The 23182-nt window shown below is 36.0% G+C and overlaps 1 protein-coding gene across 4 annotated transcripts in view; it reads left to right on the forward strand.

Annotated features, from left to right (window-relative positions):
- The window catches only part of NARS2 (asparaginyl-tRNA synthetase 2, mitochondrial), a 143842-nt gene that overhangs the window by 31177 nt on the left and 89483 nt on the right, over positions 1-23182 (forward strand). For all 4 annotated transcript variants that reach the window (XR_014020397.1, XM_081279089.1, XM_081279091.1 and 1 more), the window contains exon 6: positions 21357-21451. Coding sequence is in view for 3 of the 4 variants with exons in the window: in XM_081279089.1 (XP_081135215.1) it covers positions 21357-21451 (95 nt within the window). In the remaining variant the exon portion in view is untranslated. The remainder of the gene's footprint in view (positions 1-21356; positions 21452-23182) is intronic.

Consider the following 23182-nt stretch of genomic DNA (forward strand, 5'->3'; position numbering starts at 1 on the left):
GGCCATCATCCTTTGAGCACACTCAGACTAGTCATGTGGGAGGCTGTGTGGTCACATGCCTGGCTAGCCACCAACTGTTTGAGCTCTACCGTCTGAGGTAGTACACTTTTGATGGGAGAAGTTACTTTGAATATCTAGCTCATTAGAGGAGCCTCAGATGACTTCATTACTAGAACTCATTTGAGTAACCACATACAGAGAATCCATGCAAGAACCACCTTGCTAAACCCAGGCAGTCCACCGAATTGTGAAAGACAGCAATAGCAAGACAGTAATATTGTTTTAAACCACTATTTTAGGAGGATTTTGTTTTACCAGGCGGTAGGTAATCAGAACAGATAAATGAGTAGTACTGTAGTGAAAAGTTTACTGGGAAAAAGAGATTGAGTGGGGAGGGCATTCTAGTTTAAATTGGGTGGTCAGGGAAAGTCTTGCTAAGATGTTCAAACAAAAACGTGATGATTTGAGGAAGTAGTGTTGGTAACTGGGAAAGAACATTCCAGTTAAAAGGAGTAGCAAGGGGCTGGGGTTGTGGCTCAGTAGTAGAGAGCTTGCCTAGCACCCATGAGGCCCTGGGTTTGACCCTCAGCATCACATAAATAAATAAAATAAAAGTATTGTGTCTATCTACAACTAATATATATATATATATATATTAAAAAACTATTTTAAAAACAAAAGGAACAGCAAGTACAAAGTCTCTGTGCTAGAGCTACCTGAAAGTTTCAAGAAATAACCTCAAAGGCAGGTGTAAATGGAGCATAGCGAAGGAGGGCAAGAACAGTGGGAGCTGACATCACACAAGTATGGTCATACACCACCTAGTGATGTTTATGTCAGAGACATACTACATATATGATCTCATAAGGTCTCATAAGATTATATTGGAGCTGAAAAATTCCTATCACCTGGTGATATCATATTGTTTATGTGTCATATTGTTTATGACACTATGCTAGTGTCAACAAATCTGCTGTGCTGCCAGTGATATAAAAATGTATTACATATACAATTATGTATAGCATAATACTTGGTAATGGTAATAAGTAACTGTTAAATGTTTTATGTATTTACTATAAGCTATTTACGTGTATACTCCTATTTAAAAAAAAAAACAAACATGTTTGCTGTAGCTGGGCACAGTGGTGCACACATAATCCCAGTGACTTGGGAGGCCAAGACCAGGAGGATTGCAAATTCAAGGCCAGACTCAGCATCTTAGCAAGGCCCTGTCTCAAAGTAAAAAGGGGCTGGGGATGTGGCTCAGTGATTTAGTGCCCCTGGGTTCTATCCCTGGTACAAAAAAAAAAAAAAGTTAGATGGGGGAAAAAGAGGCCACTTCAGGTGGTCGAACTATGTCATCCAGGTTTGTAGAAGTATACTTGATGATGTTTGCGCTGTGATAAAATTGCCTAACAACATATTTCTTAGAATTTGTCCCCGACATTAAGCAACAAGTGACTGTATAGAAGGTTGGAAATATGTGCAGATTATATATGGCAAGTGATTCATGTTCAAAGTACAGTGCTTACTCCTTAATAAAAAGAAGAAATAAAGTACCAATAATGTAATTAGTGTTTTTCATTGTGTAGAAGAATATAAGTAATCTTTATGTAGAAAGTTTATATAGTTGCTAACTGACAGCTATAAATTAAGGCTCATTATAGGTGTGTTATGTTGGTATCTCAGATACCATGAACAGTTTGATATTGGTAGTGTGATAGTAGGAGCAAATGTGACTCCATTTTGTTTTATGACTTCATCCTGTAAAACAACCATGCCAAGTAGAAGAGTCATGACTGGAGCAAGCTGTTCTTTTCCTTTTGCTATAGAAACCTTTAAGAACACGGAACTACCTAATGGGGTATTATTTCTGTAACTAGGGTAACTGGGCTCTATTTCTGTAACTGGGGTGACTGGGCTAACTGTGATTGGTTAGGCTTCCCTCCGCTTGACTGCACTGTCCCGCTTCTGTAACCTGGCTTGCTTGCATTGGCTAGACCCCCTGAACATCCCTTTTGCGGTTTTCAGGCTTATAAGGAGTGCCCTTGCAATTGTTCAGGGCTGATCAGGGGAACAGCTTTATGTTCTGGTCAGCCACCACCGGTGTGCTTCAATAAAGGCTTGATTCAATTATACGTGAGTGGTCTGGAAGTCAGTTTATGAAACCCTGAGACGAAGCTTTAACTATAACACTTCTATTCAATATAGTTCTCAAAACACTGGCCAGAGCAATTAGACAGACGAAAGAAATTAAAGGCATAAAAATAGGAAAAGAAGAACTTAAATTATCACTATTTGCGAATGACATGATTCTATACCTAGAAGACCCAAAAAACTACTAGAACTAATAAATGAATTCAGCAAAATGGCAGGATATAAAATCAACAAGCATAAATCAAAGGCATTTCTGTATATCAGCGACAAAACTTCTGAAACGGAAATGAGGAAAAACACTCCATTCACAATATCCTCAAAAAAAATAAAATACTTGGGAATCAACCTAACAAAAGAGGTGAAAGATTTATACAATGAAAACTACAGAACCCTAAAGAGAGAAGTAGAAGAAGATCTTAGAAGATGGAAAAATATCCCCTGTTCATGGATAGGCAGAACTAACATCTTCAAAATGGCGATATTACCAAAAGTTCTCTATAGGTTTAATGCAATGCCAATCAAAATCCCAACGGCAGTTCTTGTAGAAATAGATAAAGCAATCATGAAATAAATTCATATGGAAAAATAAAAGACCCAGAATAGCAAAAGCAATTCTAAGCAGGAAGTGTGAATCAGGTGGTATAGCGATACCAGATTTCAAACTATATTACAGAGCAATAGTGACAAAAACAGCATGGTACTGGTACCAAAACATTCGGGTGGACCAATGGTACAGAATAGAGGACACAGAGACTAATCCACAAAGCTACAACTATCTTATATTTGATAAAGGAGCTAAAAGCATGCAATGGAGGAAGGATAGCATCTTCAACAAATGGTGTTGGGAAAACTGGAAATCCATATGCAACAAAATGAAACTGAATCCCCTCCTCTTGCCATGCACAAAAGTTGACTAAAAGTGGATCAAGGAGCTAGATATCAAATCAGAGACTCTGCGTCTGATAGAAGAAAAAGTTGGCTCCGATCTACATATTATGGGGTTGGGCTTCAAATTCCTTAATAGGACACCCATAGCACAAGAGTTAATAACAAGAATCAACAAATGGGACTTATTTAAACTGAAAAGTTTTTTCTCAGCAAGAGAAACAATAAGAGAGGTAAATAGGGAGCCTACATCCTGGGAACAAATTTTTACTCCTCACACTTCAGATAGAGCCCTAATATCCAGAGTATACAAAGAATTCAAAAAATTAGACAATAAGACAACAAATAACCCAATCAACAAATGGGCCAAGGACCTGAACAGACACTTCTCAGAGGAGGACATACAATCAGTCAACAAGTACATGAAAAAATGCTCACCATCTCTAGCAGTCAGAGAAATGCAAATCAAAACCACCCTAAGATACCATCTCACTCCAGTAAGATTGGCAGCCATTACGAAGTCAAATAACAACAAGTGCTGGCGAGGATGTGGGGGAAAGGGTACACTTGTACATTGCTGGTGGGACTGCAAACTGGTGTGGCCAATTTGGAAAGCAGTATGGAGATTCCTGGGAAAGCTGGGAATGGAACCACCATTTGACCCAGCTATTGCCCTCCTCAGACTATTCCCTGAAGACCTTAAAAGAGCGTACTACAGGGATACTGCCACATCGATGTTCATGGCAGCACAATTCACAATTGCTAGACTGTGGAACCAACCCAGATGCCCTTCAATAGATGAATGGATTAAAAAATGTGGCATTTATACACCATGGAGTATTACGCAGCACTAAAAAATGACAATATCATGGAATTTGCAGGGAAATGGATGGCACTAGAGCAGATTATGCTTAGTGAAGCTAGCCAATCCCTAAAAAACAAGTACCAAATGTCTTCTTTGATATAATGAGAGCAACTAAGAACAGAGCAGGGAGGAAGAGCAGGAAGAAAAGATTAACATTAAACAGAGACATGAGGTGGGAGGGAAAGGGAGAGAAAAGGGAAATTGCATGGAAATGGAGGGAGACCCTCATTGTTATACAAAATTACATATAAGAGGTTGTGAGGGGAATGGGAAAATAAACAAGGAGAGAAATGAATTACAGTAGATGGGGTAGAGAGAGAAGATGGGAGGGGAGGGGAGGGAGGATAGTAGAGGATAGGAAAGGTAGCAGAATACAACAGTTACTAATAGGGCATTATGTAAAAATGTGGATGTGTAACCGATGTGATTCTGCAATCTGTATTTGGGGTAAAAATGGGAGTTCATAACCCACTTGAATCTAATGTATGAAATATGATATGTCAAGAGCTTTGTAATGTTTTGAACAACCAATAAAAAAAGAAAAAAAAACAGTAGTGAGACTTTAAATGGGGGATAATTCTTGATAGAATTCTGTGTCCAACAATGTATAGCTTTCCCTTAATTTTCACAGAGAATGCATTTTGGAAAATTCAGATTATATTAAAAGAATAAAATTCATGAACTTCACTAATATGAATGCTCCATGGGATATTTAACACTCAGTACCAACTAAATTCCGGTAGCTCTTCCCAGTTTTGACAATCAAAAACATTTCCACTAGGAACAACATTATAAGAACTTTAACTGGGTTGGGAAGTCTTTGGAATGTTCCAAATGTATTAGTTCATTTTCTCTTGCTAATAACACAATACCACAGATCATGTTAGGAGAAATTTATTTGTACTCATGGTTCTGGAGTGAGGGGTCAAAGGGTTGCATCCAGTGATAGTCTTTTTGGCCTTTTTGCTACAGAGTCCCAAAGTGATGCAGAGCATCATCTGGCAAGAGACTGAGTGTCCAAGTATGTTTGTGTCTGATCTCTGTCTCTTCTTTTAGAGCCACCAGGATTCTATCATGGTGGCCCCAGCCTTATGATTTCATTTAATCCTAGTCACTTCCCAAAGGCCCCACCTCTAAACACCATAGTGGGATTTAGTTTCCACCCTCTTAATGGGGAATCACATTTTAACACAGTAAAACTTTGGAGATTCCGTCAAAACCATATCCAAATCATAGCAGAAGCAAAGTAATACAATTACTTATATTTTAATGAGATCATCCTAGCTGCTCTATGAAGAATAATTTGGGGGCAGTGAGCAGGTACAGAAGAAGAAAAGCTAATTTAAAAAGTCTATCACTGTCAACCTGGTGGTCACTTATTTCTGGCAGAGCTGAAGCAGTAGATCCTAAAATTTGGTTGGATCCTGAATATATTTAGGAAGTAGTATATGAATATCTGCTGCAATGGCATACTTTTTAAAAATTTATCTTCATTCCTGGCCTACATTTCCCCAGAAGTAGTAGTTGACTAGTTCATCTCTGCTAGAGGTCTTTGAATCTTTAACGTGGAGACAATTCTTCTATGAATAGCTGTTTCCATTGCTGATTAAAGTAGAAAAATAGATCTGGGTTTGTTTTGTTGTTCTTGTTTAACTTAAACTTTGATGTTGCTCTTCTGGACATTAGAATTCAATTAAGTTGTCATACATTAAAAAAAAAGAAAAGAAAATGTCAGCTGCATAAACACACACAAGCCTACTGAGCTTATATTTGTTAAGGCCAGTGCCAGATATAATTATTTGTGGAAATGGGGTTTTGTTAGAAATGGGGCATTTATTTTGTAGGAAGTATTCCATGGTAATATTGACTTCAGTAGATACCTTGATCCCCCCAAAAATTATAAAAATCTTTAAAATAGTAAAATGTATTACAATTTCTTATAATAGCTTATCCTTAAGTACCATAGCCAGAGGTGAAGGACAGTCAAGCCCTTCTATTCCATAGATCAGTAATTTACTTTCCTCCATGAAGCAAGTGCAAGAAAATGATGTTCTTGTAGTAACTGTTGGTTGAGATTAATTTTTTTTATATTCGGGGATAGTATAGAGATAAGGGTTTAGCTTTCATAGGAAGAAATTTGATACAAAGATTCAGAATGCTTATTGTGGTTTTGTTTTATAGGTATTTATTAAGTACCGGTTGTGTTCAGTTAAGTACCTGTTGTGATTCGGGGACATAACTCTGCAAAGTAGGTTTCCCTTTTCCAGAAAAAGGCTGGGAAATGTGTATCATATCTATCTTTGTCCTCATGTTATTAAAAGCTCGGTCCTTGTCCCAAATGCCAATGCAAGGACACAGTTTTTAGAAAAAGGAAAAAGAAGGTTTATTGCTTTACTAGCAAAGGAACAATGCTGAGGATTCTTGTCCTAGAAGCTCTGATTCTCCTCAGGCTACATTCCGCATTCTCCCTCTAGAGTTGTAATTCACTTCTTAACTTGGGATAAAACCGAGGTGTACCACAAAAAATCAAACAAGTGCACAGAAGTTAGTCAGCAAGTTGAACTTGTCCTTCTACAGAATGTTGCACCCCCAAAGGGAATCCATGAACAAGCACCCCGGGGCATGCACTCAGTCCACCAGCATTTATCCCTAACAATCACTGCTCCTCCCTCCTGAGAGGAAGAGTTCAGGGGTACAGTCAATGTGATTAGCTAATTTCAAATTGGAGCAGGCCCAGAAAAGGACTGAAGTTGTGACTGGATACCTGTTAGGGAATTTTTAAATGGCTCCATTCTGACTATATGGTTTCTCTAACTCAAGATGGCTCCATTAGCATTACAGGTTTAATTTTGATATAAAAGAAAATACATATATTACAATTTCCCCCCTTATATATGATCTATATAAATTCTTTGCTTCAAATTTGGATAACATCTTTTGATATTTGTATTCAACTGTATCTAGTACAGAAGGATTTTTTTCTTAATTTTTTTTTAGTTGTAGATGGACACAATACCTTTATTTTATTTGTTTATTTATATGTGGTGCTGAGGATCGAACCCAGGGGCTCATGCATGTGAGGCAAACACTATACCACTGAGCCAAAGCCCCAGTCCAGAAGGATTATTTTGATGTGAGACTAGACTTTGGTGAGAGCTGTCTCCATCAGTAGTTGAATAAGACCTCCCATACATGGTATTATGTACCATCTAACTATAGTCATGACTCCCAATGATACAGGTGTTGAGAATCAGGTTCCAGTCTTATTCCTTCATTGTTGAAGATTGAACACCCCCGAGAAACATTGAGGCAAGAGCGAAACGTTTTATTTAAAGGATAGATTTTTAATCTCCTTTGTTCTCATGCCCCCTACTCCCATCCTGCCTACAGGACCCAAAAGATAGAATGATCCAAGGACAAGAACAAAGCTGCCCAGGGGTACAAGCAGGAAGGGAGTCACAAAGCTCTTGACATATCATATTTCATACATTAGATTCAAGTGGGTTATGAACTCCCATTTTTACCCCATATACAGATTGCAGAATCACATGGGTTACACATCCACATTTTTACATAATGCCCTATTAGTAACTGTTATATTCTGCTACCTTTCCTATCCTCTACTATCCCCCCTCCGCTCCCTCCCATTTTCTCTCTCTACCCCATCTACTGTAATTCATTTCTCTCCTTGTTTATTTTCCCATTCCCCTCACAACCTCTTATATGTAATTTTGTATAACAATGAGGGTCTCCCTCCATTTCCATGCAATTTCCCTTTTCTCTCCCTTTCCCTCCCACCTCATGTCTCTGGGGCTTCTGATTAACAGCTCCTTATAGAGAGGAACAATTCCCTGGAGGCAGATAACCTTGGTAACAGGTGGAGAAGGGGGAAGTACTCTGGAGGTATTAGCATTTTATTTCCTCTTGAATCAGCCCCCATCTTCCTGATGCAATTATTTATTATCTACACTGACTATCCTTTTGCCCCTCCACCAGTATAGCAATTATTGGGTAATAATAAATGTGATTAGTTCTTTCCTTATCATTCTGTTAGTTGCATCTATTTTTTTTGCAATTTCCTTGAGTTTATCTCATAATTATTCATTGTTGATTATGATTGATTAATTAATCCAATCAACATTTTTATTATAGATCACCAAAAGAGAACTGATTCAAAACTTGCTGCTGATTCCTGGCTTTAAACTCTTTAGAAACCCCTTGAGGATTTTTTTTTTTTTTTAAAGAGAAAGAGAGGGAGAGAGAGAGAGAATTTTTTTAATATTTACTTTTTAGTTTTCGGCGGACACAACATCTTTGTTTGTACGTGGTGCTGAGGATCGAACCTGGGCCGCACGCATGCCAGGCAAGCATGCTACCGCTTGAGCCACATCCCCAGCCCCCCCTTGAGGAATTTTAATTAAATCTATAAAAATATGGGGATCAAATGACCCTGGGGAAGAGATTTATTTGATCTGAGAAAATGCCAGGGTGAAAGAGATAGCCAGTTGAACCAAAGTGCAGGTTCAACTTCAACTGACAGGTAAAGTCTCAATACCATCAGACACTGGCTCAGGCTATAGCAAGCACTGTTTGATTAGATATCTCCTCAAAGTATTGGCTTTCATTGCATCCAGATATAGTTCACCAAGAAGGTCAGTTGCACCCCCCCACCACCACCAGAAACCCCTAGAGAGGCATGAGGTGTAATTGGTTCCTAGGGAAGGAGGTCATGTGATCTTTGGGGGCTCTTGCTTGAGGCGCCTTAACTGCTGGGAATATCTGTGACACAGTTTTGCAAGAGTTATTTACCCAGGCCATGCAACTCATGCCCATAGGGACCCATTTGAACTTCTGCCCTCCTTGTTGTGCAGGTTTACAGTCCCTTTTATTTAATGCACTAACAGAATATTTAATCCCTTCCATTCAAGCATTTGTCTCATTGTACTCAATTTCTACTTTCAGAGTTTGTTGTAAATCTTTTACTTCTAAGTGGTAACATCATTATTAGATTTCTAGAGATTAATTTCCAGAATATGCTAGACAGTATTTATTTCTCCCAAGTAACTGCCTTTGATTATGTGAATTTCCACAGGGAAATACCTGACAGGCATCAAATTTAACAACCAGAGGGAAGGTAGTCTGGGTTATATTGATGATCAGTTTTCAGGATGTGATTTTCCATATCACTATGAACATTATTAGAGTCTTTTCAAAGTGAATTTGATGAAATCTGGAGCTGAGATCCGTTGTTTCTCCCTATTAGAAATTAAGGCTCCCTTTCCTTATGTGTAATAAGTCCAACCTCATTCTGTGGTCTGAACACCTATCTCAGTCATGAGCAGGACTTGGTAGGACCCTTCCCAAGCAGGATCCAGTTTGTTTTCCTTCTAAACCTGGATTGGGATGTGGTCACCTGGCCAAAGTGGGTATGCAGGGAATTCCAGAGGTGATATCTGTGCTAGGAGGTTCTAGTAGAAGACAGATCTAATATATATAATTTTAAAGAAGTTGATCCTTTGTTTCAAAGGTGGGGAAACCCATTGTTTTCCCTAATTATGGTAACCCATATAACATTTCATATGGGGTAATCCTACATCTTTTCATCTTGGAGGAGGGGGGTCAGCACTGGGTTTCTTCATCTTTTGTTTTGCACAGCCTCACCCTTGAATCCTGGGGACTCCAAGCTCCTTTTCTTCTTTGTTTTCTTTCTCTTTCTCAGACTGCTCAGCAGGAAAGCAGATGTTTACAAACAGTCTGAACTAACAACTTCCTTTCTTTTTGCTCAAATACTTGCCAGAATAAACCTTTCTTAAGACTGAGAGTGGGTTTGTTTTCTAGTTAGTGAGTGTTCTGGAATATAATTGGACCCTTATTTTAAGAACAATTACTTTTATTTGAGAAGTTCAAGTACACCAAAATACATATTTGTGATTAGAAAGTATGAGAACATAAGCTGGACTTATTTGAAACTATTAGATCAGCAATAGGCCTACACTTAATGGCTTGTTAATAATTGGAAAATCTTTTTTTTTTAAATATTTATTTATTTATTTATTTAGTTAGTTAGTTAGTTAGTTTTTGGCGGACACAACATCTTTGTTTGTATGTGGTGCTGAGGATGGAACCCGTGCTGCACGCATGCCAGGTGAATGCGCTACCGCTTGAGCCACATCCCAGCCCCTGGATACAATATGTTTTTTTTTTTTTTTTATGTGATGCTGAGGATCTAACCCAGTGCCTCACGCATGCCAGGTGAGCACACTACCACTTGAGCCACATTTCGAGCCCCCCAAGATCCTTTTATATTAAAACTTTATGGAGGACCTCAAGGTGCTTTTTTTTGTGTGTGGGTTTTAAAAATTATTTATTTTCCATAAAAACATTTTAAAACATTACATGTTAACATGTAATAGGTTTATTATATTTATTTTTAAATGAAGTAATGAATATTTAAAATTAGGAGAATTTTCAGATTTTTGAGGTATTTTGTGATAGTTACACTGTACTTCAACAAATGGTAGTTTCTTGGGGCTGGGATTGTGGCTCAGTGGTAGAGTGCTTGCCTAGCACATGCGAGGCCCTGGGTTCGATCCTCAGCACCACATTAAAAAAAAAAGTAAGTAAATAAAACAAAGGTATCGTGTCCATGTACAACTAAAGAAATTTTTATTTAAAAAGTGGTAGTTTCTTAAACATTAGTTACAATGTTTGAAGAATGGTATTGTTTCATATATTTGTACTTCCCTTTAATGTCTAGCACTATAGAAGCCAGCTGATTCTCTTTTTGTATGTGTATGCATGCATTCAGTCTCTTATAATACATTGTTTTGGTTGGAGTATATTAATATAATCATATAGATTAGTTAGAAAAAGGAGTACTCTAATTGCCCTTTCAGATTATGGTAGCTATTTTGTGATAGCTACAGTGTAACTCAACAAATGATAGTTAGTTACAATGTTGAATGTACATAACTTACTGATCTCTCTACTGGACATTCTTCAGGCCTAGAACACTCTTCCCATGACAGTATCATGAATTTATTCTGATCTTTTCATACTCTCTCTGTTACACTGAAATCCTTTGGTCTAGTGTATGCTTTGGATCTTTCACCTATACCTGACTTTGTAGCATCTTACATTGATTCTCTGAATCGTGGAGAATTTTAGGTGGTGACACATCTCATATAATATATAAAAAAAATCACATTCATTAACATTGCTTTGCACTGTCATCAGAAATAAAGATTAGAAAGTTATCAAACTCACAGTGATGAGTTCACATTTTCCCAAATCTAGTTGTCAGCTGTTTTCTTTGAAATGATAGAAGACTCCCTATCGGTCATTTTTGAGAAATATCCACTTAATATTTAAGATGGAATAATCATGGTAGGAATGTTAGACATTCTTTGAATTAAAATTGGTATTTCATGAAATGAAGCAACTCGCTGCAGTCTCATCTCAATTTTACTTGATAAAGGCATTTGGATCTGGAATGTCCCCCAAAGACTCATGTATTAAAGGATTGTTTGCCAGTCTGTGGCACTCTTAGAAAGAAGTTGAACCTTTGGGAACTGAGGCCTACAGGAAGGGGTGTGGAGGGTGAGGGGGAATGGCCTTGAAGAGTATGTTGGAACCCTGGCCCCTTTACTATCTCTTCACTTCCTGGCCACCATTAGGTAAGCAGCTTTGCCCTACCATGTGATGCTCTGCCTCAACACAGGTCCAAAAGCAACAGAGCCAACTGACCAGGGTCTAAACTGTAAACCAAAACCTTTCCTCCTTTTAAGTTTATCTCAGGTATTTTGTCACAGTAACACAAACCTGACCGACACATACCATCATACTTCATTTTGTAGCACAAGTGTTTTATGTATACTTCCTATTTTGTTGCACCAAATATTAAAAAGATATATAAGAGACAGTATTTAATAAAATAATCATTGAAATGGCTTCATCAAATGGCTTCTTAAGTGTAACTGGCTTTTTTGTTTTTTATTTTTTCATTTTGAGTACATGATGGTACATGATGACTATACCTGTAGTTTGGTCCCACTGCTTTGATTTGAACAGTTTTATCCACTATTGTTGCATCATCAGTATAAATGTCAATCCAATAAAAAAAAGACAAATAACTTGTTAGTTGTATTATGACAATAGTTTGATCTCATAAATTTCCTCAAAAGGGTGTTGGGGAACCCTAGACATCTGCAAACCATATTTTGACAGTCACTATTTTGGTACAGTGTAGTGCAAAATTTTATGCAGTGCTTTGGCAAAGGCCATTGGTATAACCACTTAGGGAAACAGGCATAATGCTCATCAAAGATATGCACACCCTATGATTTTACAAGTCTATTCCATATAAATACATATCACTAGACATTTATGAAATGTATACAGCAGCATTAGTCATATTAGTTTCAAGTTGGAAACAATTCAGGTATTTAGATATCTACCAACAACCACATGGATAAGTGATGTTTAACTATAACTATTTTTCTGTGCTGGCCTTCCTGAACACTAGGCAAACACTCTACCATTGAGCTTCATATAACTATAAATTGAGAGCAAATTAAGTAGATATAAAAGAATGCATACTTATGTTTGCACTTATATAAAATCAGAAACAGAAAATTAATATGAAGTTGATGGTCAGGTTACCAGTTAACTTTGGGGAGGGAGAAGGGATGGGGAGGGGTGTCAGTTTTCTGGGATGTTGTTTTTATTCTGTCTTGTCATCTGAGTTATAGACATAAAGGCATTCACTTTGTGATGAATCATTGAACCTTATATTGTCTTTATTTTATCAACTAGAAATAATTTGTAGGATTTTTATTTATATTGTGGCAAAATTACATGTTTTAAATTCACAAAAATGACAGTGTATTATGTGTCTTGTTCTGTTTCCTTTTTTTTTCATTTAACTTGTTTTGAAATTCTGTTTATGTTGTAGATAAATTTGTCACCTTTAATTGCTATAGAGTATTGAATTGTTAGGTTTCTGCAACATTTCATTTACACATTCTCCTAATAATGAACTCTTTGTTGTTTCCAGTTCTAACTTACACCTAGAAAAAAATCCTGCGATAGTCTTATACATATTCCCTAATGGATCTGTATGAAAATTTTATCAAGGGTATATATTGTAAGGTGTGTGCAGTCTTAACTTTATTTAAGAATAGCAGTACTAGTTAATACTAGTTTATACTCTACCAGCATTTTCTGGAGGCCACCTATTTCCTGTGAATTCGTTTTCTATTGCTTGGTAACAAATTACTACAAAGTTAGTTTCCCAAAACAACATCCATTTATTTGCTCTTAGTTCTGTAGGTCAGAAATCCAAACTGGCCTGGCTGGGTTCTCCTAGGTTCTCCTCTTTCAAGGCTGAAGCCATCTGGCTGCATTCTCATCTGCATCTTGAAGTTCTCTACCAGACAGACTTAACTCCTTTTACTAGCAGAATTCAGTTCTTTGCAGTTGTTGAACTGAAGCTCCTATTTTCTTCTGGCTGCTGGCCAAGTTGATCTCAGCTCTTAGAGACTGCTGTCAGGACCTCTTCATGTGTTCCTTTCCATCTGAGCAGCAGAGTCATATCAGATCCCTATCTTGCAAATCTGTTGCAGTAGAAAACTTTGTACTGTTAAGAGCTCATGTGACTAGTTCTGGTATATCCAGATAACCTCTGGATCTTGAAGTCATCTGATTTGGAACTTCAATTAAATTTGCAAAATCAATTCATATCAGTAATTGGATTGGTATTTGATTAAATAGCCAGGAGGTGGGAATCATGGGAGCACATCTTAGAATTCTGCTACCATATTGAATTTACACCTACAGTTGATACTATACAACTTTCTCATTTTTATCTATCTGATGTATACGTTTTCTTAAAATATCTTTTTTTTTTTTTTTTAAAGAGAGAGTGAGAGAGGAGAGAGAGTGAGAGAGAGAGAGACAATTTTTAATATTTATTTTTTAGTTCTCGGCGGACACAACATCTTTGTTGGTATGTGGTGCTGAGGATCGAACCCGGGCCGCACGCATGCCAGGCGAGCGCGCTACCGCTTGAGCCACATCCCCAGCCCCAAATATCTTTTTTTTTTAAGAGAGAGTGAGAGAGGGAGAGAGAGAGAGAGAGAGAATTTTTTTTCAATATTTATTTTCTAGTTCTCGGCGGACACAACATCTTTGTTGGTATGTGGTGCTGAGGATCGAACCCGGGCCGCTCGCATGCCAGGCGAGCGCGCTACCGCTTGAGCCACATCCCCAGCCCAAAATATCTTCTTTTAATTTGCATTTATCTGATTCCTGGAGAGTTTGAGTTATTCTTCATATGCATCTTGATCATTTGAATATTCTTTTCTGTAACTCTATTTTCCCAATTTGGGAAGCAAACAGGTAGTATTCCTATATCTTCTTAATCACTTGCCAATTTTAGGTGTTACAAATATTTTACTCTTAAATCTATCATTCTTTGCCTGTATCTTCCTTCATTAAAGTCCTTAGTTTTAATGTATTCAGATTTGTCAGTATTTTGGTTTATCACATGTGGTTTTAGGAACTCATTAAAGAAATCCTTTCCCCTGGCAGTCACAATTTGGGTACTTAATTCATTAGTTTTATTATTTCTTCATTATTAGTGAAGTATTTAAGATCACAAATTTAATATTGTAGTCCTAAATTGTATATTTGCTATTCTAGGTTAGTAGTTTTTTAACTTCTCAGATTCAACTGTTACTTTTTTTTTAGACAAGTTCTGGCTATTTTGTTAAGGCTGACCCTGAACTCCTGGCTTCAAGCCATCTTCCCACCTTTGCCTCCACTAGCTGGGACTATAGGCCTACACTACCACACCTGGTTAATAATTATTCTTTTATGTACACTTTTCACAAAGTTGAGGTAAAACTCAGTTAACATAAAATTAACCATTTTAAAGGGTACATTTGTGGCATTTAGTACGTTCATAATAACTGATAATTACCATCTCTGTTAAGTTCTGAAACATTTTAATTACCCCAAAAGAAAACCCTTTGCCGATAAGTAGTCACTCCTATTTTCCCCTCCCCTTAGATGGTAACTCTCTATGGGTTTGTCTGTTTCATATAAATTAAATCATATCGTTTTTGTCTTTTATGTCTATCTTCTTTCACTTAACATAATATTTTCAGGGTTCAGCCATGTTTTAGTATATATATTTAATTTAAATAATGTATAAGTGTACAAAAATTCCTTCTGTGGCTAAATAGTATCTGTTATTGTATATACCACATTTGGGTTATCCATTTTCCACTGATGGATATTTGAGTTGTTTCTACCTTTTGTCTACTGAGAATAGTGTTATTACAAATATTTGTGTATAAATATTTTAAAACTTCATTTTAAATATTTTATATATATATATATATATATATATATATATATATATATATATATATATCTAGTAGTAGAATTACTAGGTCACAGTAAATATATTTCAACTTTTTAAGAAACCACCACTTTTTTCCCTGGTAAGCACACTATTTTACATTTCTAGTTTTATTCCATTGTGGTCAAAGAAGATATTTTGTATGATTTTAATTTTTAAAAAAATTTTGAGACTTTTTTATGGCCTTGAATATGATCTGTCTTAGAAAATGGTCCAGGTGCATTTGAAGTGAGCATGAATTCTGCTGTTGGCAGGTGAATTCTTCCATTTTTAAGTTCTTGGTTGCTTTAAACCTTTAACTGTTTTCTAGAGTGCCCACAATGTCAGCTCTTTTTTTTTTTTTTTTTTTTTTGGAGGGGGTGCTTTTCTGTAGTGGGATAAGTCTTTAGAGCTATTTACTCAACCAGTTTTGCTGAGATCACTCTCAGTAATTACTTTTTAAAACAAATATTTTTAATATTTTGCAATTAAGTTTATTTGTAGTATAAGGTAATTCATCACATAAATAGAATTAAGGACAAAAATTACTTAAGTCAGCTCAATAAATGCAGAGAAATTCTTTGACAGAACTTGGCACCCATTCATGATAAAAGCTCTGAAGAAACTAGGGATAGAAGAAACCTACCCTAACATCATAAAGGCTATATATGATAAATCCAAAGCCAACATCATAGTGAATGGGGAAAAACTGAAAACATTTCCTTTAAAATCTAGAACAAGACAAGCCATTCTCATCATACTTATTCAGTGTAGTATTAGAAATAATTCTAGCCAGAGAAATTAGGCAAGACAAGAAATACAAGGGATAAAAATAGGAAAGGAAGAAGTCAAATTACCATTGTTTACAGATGGCATGATCTTAAGGTAGATCCAGAAAGCTACACCAAAAGAATGCTAAAGCTAATAAACAAATTCAACAAAGTAGCATATTAACAAAGTTAGCATACAAAAATCAGTAGCTTTCCTATGCACCAATTATGAATTTGCTGAGAAAGAAATCAGGAAAACAATCCATTCACAACAACCTCAAAAAAAATAAAATACTTAGGAATAACTCTAACTAAGGATGTGGAGGACCTCTACAATGAAAACTATAGAACATTGAAGAAAAAAATCAAAGAAGACCTCAGAAGGTGGAAAAACTTCCCATGTTCATGGATAGGCAGAATTAATATTGTTAAAATGTCCATATTTCCAAAAGCAATATGTAGGTTCAGTGTGATCCCCATCAAAATACGGATGACATTCTTTGTAGAACTAGAAAAAACAGTCCTAAAATTCGTTTGTTAGAAAAAAAGACCCAGGATAGCCACAGCAACTCTAATACCTGACTTCAAATTATACTACAGCACTATAGAAACAACTGCATGGAACTGGCATAAAAACAAATATACCAGTGGTATAGAATAGAAGACATAAAAACAGACCATAGGAATCAATCATCTGATCCTTGACAAAGGTGCCAAAAACATACTTTGGAGAAAAGCCTTTTTAACAAATGATATGGGTAAAACTGGTTATGTAGAAGAATGAATCATTTTCCTTAATTTTGACCCTGCACAAAAGCAACTCAAAATGGATCAAAGGCCTACTAATTAGATCAGAAACTGTGCAACTCCTAGAAGAAATCATAGGGTCAACATTTCAATATACAGGCATAGGCAACAACTTTCTCAGTAGGACTCTTAAAGCTCAGGAAATAATGCCTAGAGTTAATAAATGGGATGGCATCAAAAAAAAACTTCTGCACAGCAAAGGAAACAATTAAGAATGTGAAGGGGGGACCTACAGAATGGAAGAATATCTTTGCTAACTACGCTTCTGAGACAGAATTAATATAGAATATATAGAATTCAAAAAATTTCACATTAAAAATTATAAGCATGGTGGCACATGCCTGTAATCTCAGCAGCACACGAAGCTGAGGCAGGAGAACTGCAAGTTCAGAGCAAACCTCAGCAATTTAGAGAGGTCCTGAGCAACTTAGCAAGATCCTGTCTCAAAAAAATAAAGAGGGCTAGGGATATAGCTCAGTGGTTTATACAAAAAAAAAAAAAAAATCAAATAACCCAGTTAATAAATGGGTAAATAAACTAGACAAACACTTCTGAAAAGAAGAAATATATATGGCCAACAGATATTTGAAAAGTGTTCAATATGGTTAGCAATTAGAGAAATGCAGATCAAAACTATACTCCAGTCAGAATGGCAAAGATTAAGTATACAGACAATAATAAATACTGGCTAGGTTGTGTGGGAAAAGGTACACTGTTGGTGGGACTGCAGACTAGTAGAACCACTATGAAAAGCATTATGCAGTCTCCTCACAAAACTAGGAATGTAACCAAGTATAACATAGTATAGCTGTTCCACTCCTCGGTATTTTGGCAAAAGAACTAAAATCAGAATGCTGTAGCAATACAACCACCTCGGTATTTATAGCAGCACAGTTCACAATAGCTAAATCATGGAACAACCTGGGTGCTCATCAACAGATGAATGGGTAAAGAAATTGTGGTATATACACAAAGGAATTCTACAACCATAAAGAAGAATGAAATTAAGGCATTTGCTAGCCACACTCAAAAACTCAAAGGTTGGGGCTGGGATTGTGGCTCAGTGGTAGAGCGCTCGCCTAGCACAGACGGGACCCGGGTTCGATCCTCAGCACCACATAAAAATAAAGGCATTTTACACCTAAAAAATAAATATTAAAAAAAAATTCAAAGGTTGAATGTTCTCTCTCTCATGTGGAAGCTAGAAAGGAAATAAAGGAAAGGAGGAGGGAAGGAGATGATATAAAAAAGATACAGGAAAGATCAGTAGTGAAGAAGAATCTGGTGATCGAGAGGCAGAATGGATGGGCTGGGGATGTGGCTCAAGCGGTAGCGCGCTCACCTGGCATGCATGCGGCCCGGGTTCGATCCTCAGCACCACATACCAACAAAGATGTTGTGTCCGCCGAGAACTAAAATAAATAAATAAATAAATTCTCTCTCTCTCTCTCTCTCTTAAAAAAAAAAAGAGGCAGAATGGAGAGATGGGAGAGGGGAGGCAATGCAGAATGCTTTTTTTTTTTTTTTTTTTTGGTACTAGAGATTGAACCTTGCAGGGTGGCATCCCCACCCCGCCTCCTTTTTTTTTTAATTTTGAGACAGGGCCTTGCTGAGTTGCTTAGGGCCTCGCTAAGTTCCTGAAGCTGGACCTTAAACTTGCAATCCTCCTGCCTCAGCCTCCCAAGCCACTGAAATTACAGGCTTGTACCACCAAGCCGGCCAGGATGAATTCTTAAAACATCATGTTATGTGCACATACAAATATACCACAGGAAATTTCACCCTTATGTATAAGTAAAAAGAACAAATAGACAAGTGAAAAGAAATCTAGCAGAGTAGAGGAAAGAGAATAGGGGAGGAGAGTGAGGGCCAGAGGGAAAAGGGGTGATTGTGAACCAAAATCGAATCCATGCATTTATGAGTTTGTGAACACCATTACCATCTATAAGGATCTAATTAAAAAAAGAAAGAAAGAAAACTACACTGAGTCCAGGGAAGGGAGGAGAGAAGTGAAAGGAAAAATACTAGGGAATGATATTGGCCAAATTATGTTGTTTTATCGTGAGCATATACAAATATGTAACAACAAATAACACCATTAACTACAACTATAATAAACCAATAAAAATATGGAAGAAAAAAATCAATTTAATAATTATAAGATAGAAAAATAATTTATAATAACATAGTTATTTCAATGATAAACAGTCGCCCATAATCTTGGGAGGTATAATGAAGTGGCATTATGTTTATACCCATTTTTAAAAAATATTTTGTTTTAGTTGTGGTTGGACACAATACCTTTATTTTATTTTTATGTGGTGCTGAGGATCAAAGCCAGTGCTCCGCACATGCTAGGCGAGTACTCTACTGCTGAGCCACAACCCCAGCCCTGTTTGCACCCATTTAAAATGGTTAAATATATAAGATCAGAATCCATTTTGTACTAGTGCTAATAAGTAAAAGATTAAAATCTAGAAATAAAGACCAGACTTTTTTAAATGTACAAGGAATGACAGAAATTACTTTAAGTAAATTTGGGATAAATACCCTATGCAAATTATAGACCAAAGAAGTGAAGGGGAGAGGGTATTATAGACTTACAAAGTTTTCGGGACCTTATTTGGAAAGCAGTTCTTCAGTGAATAATTAGTTATGAAATAACACAGAACATAGCTTTTATTTTGAGGTCAATTAGTCTTGAGTATATAAGTCCTTGAAAACAATATTCTTTCATCATTAATGGGATCTAAAGTTTTTTGTTGTTATTTGAAATTCTACAGATTGAACCCAAGAATCTAGTACGTGCTAGACAAACACTCTGCCACTGAGCTACATCCCCAGCCCAAAGATGGACTTTTAAAAAATAATTTATGTATAGGATCTCTAGTGTCAATAGCAAAGTAAGTTTGAAAAAATAAAATGAAAATTTTCAATTGGTAATTTTAACTGTACATTTCTTATTTAAACTCACACATCTACACTTAATATGCAATAGTTTTAGAATAGCCAATGAAATTAAATGATACCTTTATTTCATGTGTTTCCATAATTTAATGTTTGGTGTTAAGTGTATTCAAAGGAGTCCTATGTTTTCTATTACATACTTAAAATTGACTTTATTGTATGATAACTTCACTGTTACACTAAAACACTTTCAAATAAATGTGCAGTTTAAAATATGAGATTAGAAAATTTTGCTTTCTTCCAAAAAAGTAGTATGATAGTAATAAACTTGATTCAGAAGTTTTCTTAACTATATTGTTTAAATTGTACTTGGACCCCAAAATAGCTTTGTTTCTAAGCATACCTCTTATAAATGTTGGCTGGCTTGTTTATTACCTTTTTCAAATGGAATAATCATTCTCTCTACATAAAAGTTTATAAATGCCTAATTGCTCATTGTATCCTTTAAAGATTGGGTTACATTATTTCTACTTCTTAACTGCAATGAATATTTAATAGAGCTTAATCCCTAGGTATCTGTGTGCCATTGATTGATTCCAAGACCCCAAGAATACCAAAATCTGAAAATGCTCATGTTCTTTATATAAAAATATAGCATACATTCACTTATTACCCATGCACGTCCTCCATATACTTTAAATCATTTCTTAATTACTTATGACACCTAATGTAATGTAAAAGCTATGTAAATGTTATTTTTTTTTTAAGAGATAGTGAGAGAGGAGAGAGAGAGAGAATTTTTAATATTTATTTTTTAGTTCTCGGCAGACACAACATCTTTGTTGGTATGTGGTGCTGAGGATCGAACCCGGGCCGCAAGCATGCCAGGCGAGCACGCTACCGCTTGAGCCACATCCCCAGCCCCTGTAAATAGTTATTAAACTGTACTGTTTGGGGGATGATGACAAGGAAAAATTGTATGCATTCAGAACAGATGAAAGTTTTTCTTTTTCTGAATATTTTCAATCTGAGGTTGGCTGAATCTGCAAATGCAGAACTTGTAGATACAAAGGGTTGATTGTAATTTGTTTATAACTTTATAATGTGTTAACAAAAATCTCTGTTAAAAGCACTGTCACTGTCTTAATAATGTGTTACAAAGGCTATTCCCTTGAGAAAATTAAGCCTCAGCTGTAGGTTAGAAGTTGGAGAAATTATGTAATTCTTTGCATTTAAAATTATAAATTTAGAAACTCTAGCCTTGGTTTGCCCCTTAATCAGAATCACTTTTTATGGAGAAGTATACTTTATAACAAAGGTACCTCATCCCTTGGTTTTTGTGTTTTAAAAATATGGGGCAAAATTTACATGACTTTCGTATTTTCTAAATAGACATTTTCTCTTTTAGATACGTGCTGAGAACCACCTTTATTTTCTTGAGAATGATCAGTCCTTGCATAGGTTAAATTTGCACTGATTTTTAGTTCTGGCATGTGTGTAAATATGAAAAGTAAAGCAAAATATGTAATAGCTTTCTGTGGCTTATGTTTTTCCTTTGCAGCCTTCAAGCAAAATAAAGTTACCTGAGGAGAATTTCTTCAATGTTCCTGCTTTCTTAACTGTATCAGGACAGCTTCATCTAGAAGTGATGTCAGGGTACAGAATTTTATTTTCTATTTTCCTTGTGCTGATAGTGGTTTGGGTGATGGGAAAATAGTGCTTCCCTTCCCAGTGCTCATACCTAAAAATTGGAATTAGTCTTTATAGTCTACTTGAATTTACCAAAAGTATATTTAGATTGACAGTTTGACAAAATCCAGGTTTCTTGGTTTAAAAAAAAAAAATCCACATTAGTCTAGACTTTTGTTTTTAGTAAAATATGGAACACTGAAAATGTGAATTTGGGATTTTTTTCTTTTTACTAATCCATGTAATCAGACTTTAAGTAAAATTAATAATATGTATTGGAAATAAGAACAGTTCATAATTCACACCTGAATCAGGTATTAACCTGTTTGACTTAGAAAAAGAAAGGTACCTGAAACAGATAGAAGGAAGCATTTTTTTTTTTCAACAAGTGGTTTAAATAAAGAAAATGTACCCATGGATCCATTGTGAGACCCATTAACAAGTCTTTAAAATAAGATCAAAAAAATTAATTTTAGTCATTGTCAGCCCTCAATGAAATACAAATCATTGTATTTCTTTGGGCTCAACTTCCTTTTCTTAAAACAAGGGATTAAGCAAGAAGATCTTTAAAATCCTGTCTAAATCTTATGTTCTGTGATTCTATAGATAGTTTATTTCTTTCCTTTTTTGGAGGGAGGTTATTTTGTTTTGTTCGTATTGAAATTGAACTCATGGGCACTTTACCACTGAACTATATCCCCAGCCTTTTAAAATTTTTTATTTTGAGACAGGGTCTCATCAAGTTGCTTATATGTCACTAAATGACTGAGGCTGCCCTTGAACTTGGGATCCTCCAGCTTCAGCCTCTTGAGTAGCTGGGATTACAGGCATGTAGCTACCATACCCAGTTGTAAGTAGTTTCTTAATGTTGACCAATAAGTACTGCTTTTCCTATATGAATCTTTGTTTTCTGACATAGGGATTGGGCCTTAACAGTCTTTTCAGAAAATAGCTTGAGTGAAAAGAAAAGAATCTTTGTGTTCCCCATTGTTTAAAAATGCACAAGTGGGAAAACTTAAGGGAAATGTAATAAAATAGACTGCATGTTTATATCTATACATACTTTAGGGCAGGATGGAAAGTCAAGGGTAGAACAAAGATGATCTTGAAAATAACATATACTTAAATTGTTTTTTACTTTATCTTTGAGACAGAAGTTATTTGATAATTCCATGTAGTTTTACCAGATTACTATCCAGAAAAATTGTTATCATAATAGCCCTACAAGACTAGGATTTGCAGGGCTGGCTGATAGTCGGTAAGGTGATGTCAGTCATATCTTAGAAAGCTTCTTATGCCTGTCAAAGTATAATTTTTAAAAACTAAAACCATCACTGATACAAATATAAGTGAACATGTATCAAAGACTTTATTTAATTAGTTAATTGCTTAGGGAACAATGAAGTAGGCTGTTTCAAATAGCACCTAAGGAACTCCATATTCATAGGCAATTTAACATCTGGTGGAATAAGATTTCTACATTAGTTACAAACTGGTTGATGTCCTACAGACCAGTAGATCCTAGCCATGGGGATCATCTCTTCTCCCTGAAAGAAATGGCTTTCAACTCTAAAGGATAAAACTTTAAGTTAACAAGTAGCTTCACTTAATCTAGAATATTTAATTAGTAATAAGTAGAAGAATAGAGCGTGTACATTCCCCTAAGTAATTAAATAACCTTTGAATGGGTGTGAATCC

Source organism: Spermophilus citellus (assembly GCF_964194105.1).
Source record: "Spermophilus citellus genome assembly, chromosome: 2".
NCBI classification, from domain to species: Eukaryota; Metazoa; Chordata; class Mammalia; order Rodentia; family Sciuridae; genus Spermophilus; species Spermophilus citellus.